The 6000-nt window shown below is 39.1% G+C and overlaps 1 protein-coding gene across 5 annotated transcripts in view; it reads left to right on the forward strand.

Annotated features, from left to right (window-relative positions):
- BCAS1 (brain enriched myelin associated protein 1) overlaps positions 1-5732 on the forward strand; it is a 95756-nt gene extending 90024 nt beyond the window's left edge. For all 5 annotated transcript variants that reach the window (XM_084645740.1, XM_084645744.1, XM_084645743.1 and 2 more), the window contains one exon: positions 4797-5732. In XM_084645740.1, coding sequence (XP_084501866.1) covers positions 4797-4871 — 75 coding nt within the window. In that variant the 3' untranslated portion in view covers positions 4872-5732. The remainder of the gene's footprint in view (positions 1-4796) is intronic.
- The last annotated feature ends 268 nt before the right edge of the window (positions 5733-6000 follow it).

Consider the following 6000-nt stretch of genomic DNA (forward strand, 5'->3'; position numbering starts at 1 on the left):
CCTGTTCCTCAGCATCCTCTGGAAGAAGCAGAACCTTGTTTATACCCGCTCTTTGTATTTTGTACAAACTGGTCACAGTTATTAGACATGTGCTCCTGAGTGCGTGTTTACTTTCCCACTCAATGTGTGTGCAAGTCCCCAATATGCACAAGTATATAAATGTGTGTGTATGTACCACATGACTCACAAGCATACAGTGTGCTCACATGTCTGGAAAACTCGGCTCATATTATGTATATTTGTAACCAATCCCACAATCCCACTTGGGGGGAGGGATAGCTCAGTGGTTTGAGCATTGGCCTGCTAAACCCAGGGTTGTGAGTTCAATCCTTGAGGGGGCCATTTAGGGATCTGGGGCAAAAATTGGGGATTGGTCCTGCTTTGAGCAGGGGGTTAGATGACCTCCTGAGGTCCCTTCCAACCCTGATATTCTATGATTGGCCAACAGGAGGGTTTCAACCTGGGACCTCCTGGTATAAAACCATGAGCTTCTATTGCTTGAGCCAAAGGATTTAGCTAGCAGCTGTAGTAGATTTGTTAACCTCTTATGGGAACTGGGTAGAGGTAGTCCTCACATGGGTTACAAATTGACCAGGCAAATATTTACTACCTCTATTGTTTCTAGAAATAATGGAGAATTGCTTTCTTGGTTTGAATTCTGCAGAAATCAAATACTGTGGGCCAAATACCAATGTCCTTTCTCAGTCAAAATTCTCACTGAAGTCAATGAGTGAGAAAGGGCTTCTGTATTTATAGACAATAGTTCTTTATTTTGTATTCTGTCATTCAAACAAGCTGCATCCAGAAACTTTTCATACAGTTAGGCCATGTCTACACTAGTGCATATGCCAGCAAAACTTTTGTCGCTCATGCATGTAAAAAAACCCACCTCCCTGAGCGACGTAAACTTTGCTGGCATAAGCACTCATATGCAGAGTATTATGTCGGTGGGAGCTCGTTGAGATGGTTTTATTATGTCGACAGGAGAGCTCTCTCCAATCGTCATAACGTGGCTATATGACCACTCTAACAGCGGCATAGCTGTATCAGTACTGCTGTGCCGCTGTAAGCTTGTGTACGTAGACCTGGCCTTAAATAGAAACAGCATTAGAATAATTGCAAAGAGATTAGGAGGCAAACAAGAGAATATGTTTTTGTACGAGAGTCAGTGAGGCAGAAGGATGTCTCAGAGCCAGAGCAGAGAAGGCTCTTGCACCAAGAGAGGTGAGATTGCGTGCAGAGACAGAGAGGTGGATACTGCTACAAGCAAGTAAAGTGAAGAGAGAATAGAAAGAGATTCTCTGAGATATTTTTCTTTGCTATTTTGCATTTCTCATGCCTGATATTAATTTGGCCATGCAGTGCATCATTTTTTCTTGCATTAACAGAGCCCTAAAATACTCAGGTATCTTTCCTCTTTCGTGAACAGAATAACTCTTTTTTTATTTATGTATACAGTGTAAAGGTTTTAGATTTATAGCTTATCTGGCCAGTTGGCTAGCTCTTCAACTGGGAAAGACAACCCACTACCAGATCTTGCTGCACAGAGCAGATGGATGTTTTCACCTCTCCAATGAGGAAGAATATTCAGCATTTAAAACAGAAGTGTTCCCCAGATTGAAATATTTGACAGCATACTACCACTCCTTCATACATTTATGACTCAACTTTTTACCCATGTCTAAGGAAGTCAATCCCCAATCCTTCCAAAAACCAACACTTTCCAAAAAAACAATAATAGTTCAAACCAAAATAAGTGGCAAAGTCCACACCACAAGTTGTAATAGTTAAACTCTTAGAGTATTAGACTATACATAAACCAATCATAGTATCCTCCATTTAAAGTATAAGTCCAGAAATCTGGTAAGAGCTTCTCTGATAGAGTGCTGAGCTCTGGACTGATAAAATGGGGATAGAAGATATTTTAGCAGAAGTGGAGGTTCTCTAGACCTTACTTGTCTCCATACTCCATTGTGCATTTTCATGGGCAAAGTCCACTGGATTGTCCCCTGAATTCTGGCCAGCTGTTTTAAAAAACACTCTGCCCTGAAACCATTGATTCTTTTGCAAAAGGACATAGTATAAAGGAAGCGGAATGTAGAGGAACGCACTAGATTAGAAAGTCGAGATCAGGCATCTGTTCCTAACTACTAGTGGAGCAGATTATGCTATTAGGCAAAATTACAGCACCAATAGCATAGGTCTGTCAGAGAACAAGGGTCATTGACTATCTGAATTTCATTGAAAGAAGCTACACAATTCTGTGTCCGTTACATAAGCAGAAGAGGAATTCACAACATAATAAAATGCAAAGGAATTTAGGGTAGAGTGGGAATCAGGAAAATGTACATTTACTAAAGCTAGGGAGTAATGGCTTGATTTTCAGAAGTAGGACAACGCAAAATGAAATAAACGAAAACTGTGGGTATTCCACACATGAAAACACTCTTGGGAACTATCTGAATTGGGATCTTCAGTACAGTGTGCAGAGAGGCAATGCTTTTGTTGAGCGCGCTCTGAATCAGAACTGCCGTTCTATCGCTACTTTCCTGATCCCGCTCTTAGAACAGATACAATCCAAATTAAATGTGCTCCAGGTTAGCCCTCAAAGGGGTTGTACAGGAATAACTGAGAGCAGAGTTTGGACCAATGGGAACCATGCCCGCCCATGTATCTGAGGGCAGATCTGGAGCTTGCTTGTTAAAACAGAGGTATCAACTCTTTCAAGAGCCTTGAAAATTCTAGGTGATAAGAATCACAGGCCAGCATCCTTTCCAGCTTCCAGTTTTATTTAACGAGCCACTTTGAAAATGGGCTCAGTGATCAGGATGCACTATAGGTGAACATAAATAAATGATGTTATTTGGCAAATGTGCTAAGTCAGTCAAAATGAGTTCACTTCCAGCCTGCAGTATTTACAGGAAATAGAGCAAATAATAGTATCTTATTTCTCAAGTTAACGTACTCATGCATTGCACAGACACAGTTACAGTTGACAGACTTCAAGTTTATCTAACATTGGGAAATCTTTTAATTGATGTTCAGACTCTCTTTACTGGCTAAATTTGGAATGACTAGCTTGTTTTGTGTTGTTGATTTATAATTATGGTCAACTACCAATGTCGATGCATTTAGAAAGCCAGCTTGTGCTGTCTGCAGGGCATAACCAGTTAGAAACAATCTAGTTCTAGACAGTGGTTCAAATTCAACTTTGGGGTAAGCGGGTGCAACTCACAATCACTGGAGTCGCACCAGTCTGCATCTGGGTCAACACAGATTGTACAGGATAAAACAGTGCCCTCTTTGGCCAACTGTGGTGGTGGTGGTTTTTAAGGGTGGAGAGGTGTTATGCTGCAATTTTTTAGAACAAGAAAAATAAAATGGCCAGCAGGCAGCAGGTCATTAACATGGCCACGTGGATTAATGTCAAAGTATCTGCTGTTGCTTCACGAACAATGGGGAGGATTCCCTAACCATGCTTGTGAGACTAGTTTAGCTAATCCTCCTTTCTCCCACTTCTCTGTGAAACTGTATGTCCCAGAGTGCAATGCTCCATGCATTATTGGTGTCACCCTGTGTGCATGTCCTCTCCAGGCAATAGAGCCACTGCTGAAGTCATGAATGATAGCTGTCCAGATTTCCCAGTAATGCACTAAATAAACACAGGTTTCAGAGTAGCAGCCATGTTAGTCTGTATCCACAAAAAGAACAGGAGTACTTGTGGCACCTTAGAGACTAACAAATTTTTTAAAGCATAAGCTTTTGTGAGCTACAGCTCACTTCATCGGATCCGATGAACTGAGCTGTAGCTCACGAAAGCTCATGCTGTAATAAATTTGTTAGTCTCTAAGGTGCCACAAGTACTCCTGTTCTTTTTTTAAATAAACAGTTAGACAGAATGGTAGGTATGGCTGCGTAAACATAGCTAACACATGGTACTGGTCTACTGCAGGCAATCTTTTAATGGTTTTAGATCTGGTTCAGCTAAACTAAATTTTAAAACGGATTAGTGTATAGTTTAGACATGGGTTTAGATTTAGACTGTTTAAGAAGCCTGTCCTTCAGAATTATTCAACTGATTTTTGCATATTTCTATTTATTGTGCTGATTTCAAGACCACTACAAATGGGGCAGGGCACCCCATATCTCCTAAAACTGGGTTTACAGTATGGCTTTAACTACTTGGAAAATTTCACCCAACGTAAGACAGAGCCATGTCTGTGTTGTGAATAGAGCTGATGCAACTCAACCATGTTTGTTATAATCAGGACAGAGGAGTGTCATGAACTGTTGCCAAAAGAGTTGGGTTTGTAGTATAGACAGGGCATTACAAATGCAATATCATTATGACATTTTCAAATACCTAAATACGTAAAGGCATTTAATGTTCCTTTATACTGGGAGCAGAACTCCTAAACCCATTTGAAGGGCTCTAGTATGTGTGCAGTAACCAGTTTGGACAATGATATTTTATTGAGAACTATTCTAGAACCACAATAATATAGCATGGTTGGTTAGTGCAGTTCTCTCAAAACAATAACCAGAGAGAATGAGCAACAGCCATGTTCAGGTATAGTTGTGGCTTGCACCATTTTAATCCCATTGTGGGGAGTGTGCAGATGTGGCTCCAGCTCTCGGTAGTGTTAAAAACTGATTAAAGGAGAAGAATTGAGGAGAGAAGAGAGGTAACATCAATGGAAATGTCTGTTTGCAAAGGACCAAAACATAATTGCAGATGTAATTGTTCTTCAACATGGTTCAACTATTTTTACATGTTTCTGTATATTCTTCCTCAGGGGCCGAAACGGACATCTGATGCTGAAGTTCAAACAGATCCAGTGTCTATTCTACCTGCTGGAAAATCCAAGTAATGAAGATGCTTGGCTGCTGAAGAATCAGCCACTCTTTATGAGCTCCCTTGCAGTAAAGATGTCTCATTATTTTCCTTTTTATGGCTGTCATCAAAAGAGGGCCACACTGAAGACTAAAGCAAACGTTTGTGTACATTTGAGGTGTATCATTTACAGAATTTGTTCATTAGATGTTAGTAAGTAACTGTAAAGGTCATTAAGAAACAATGTGTAATATAATTAAAGGGAGGTCATGGGAATGATTTTTAAGTCTATAGGGGTGAGAGGAAGTATAGGTGAGGTCAGAAAGTGACAGTGAAAAAGATGAATAGCAGAGTAAATGAATATGATGAAAGGATTGCAGTTTTTGTGGCAAAGCAGTGGACAAAGAATTCTCAGCTACAGAGCTTTAAAGCAGTCATAAAAAAAATCATATTTTGATAAAATTTATATTTAAAGGTCAATACCAACCAACCAACCGAACCTTATGTGGTTTGTCATTATGTTGTAATTAGCAAGGTCTGTGGTATAATAGAATCAGTGGTTTTAAGATTATGCTTCAGATTGGTCTGTACATTATTAATGTAAATTAAAAGGCTAAAATGCAAAGGCTCAAAGTGATTTAAAGCACAGTTTCTTCCTTGACTTGGTGAGGTAGAATAACAAATACAAATACTTAAACTATTCATACAGCACAAGAGGGCGCTAGCATCTCCACTATACTACTAATTCAGAGGATATATCTACAATCTTATGTTGTTAATGTTTTTCAGATTTAGGAAAAGGAAAAAAAAAACTTAGTTGTTTTGTCAGTTACTCATCTCCATTCATATCTGTAATTAATCCTAATAAAAAGCAACCCTAAGACTGGTCAGGATTCTACCTGCTTTAAAAACTCTTGTAATAATCAGGGTTAATAAATTTTACAAATGATTTCAGATTTCTTTGGTTTATTAAACACTTATACTAACTCAAACAGGGAACGGTGGGACTGACATTTTAATGATAGAAGCATCTGAATTATAGATTATTAAATCATACATAAATCAATATACAACCAAATGCATTTCCTTTTAAAAAAATAAATCATTCACATCTTTAATCCTTAACTGAAGATCCTTATACAGGGACTCAGGTTGTCCTTGTTCTT

Source organism: Lepidochelys olivacea (genome assembly GCF_965140295.1).
Source record: "Lepidochelys olivacea isolate rLepOli2 genome assembly, chromosome: 13".
Classification (NCBI taxonomy): Eukaryota; Metazoa; Chordata; order Testudines; family Cheloniidae; genus Lepidochelys; species Lepidochelys olivacea.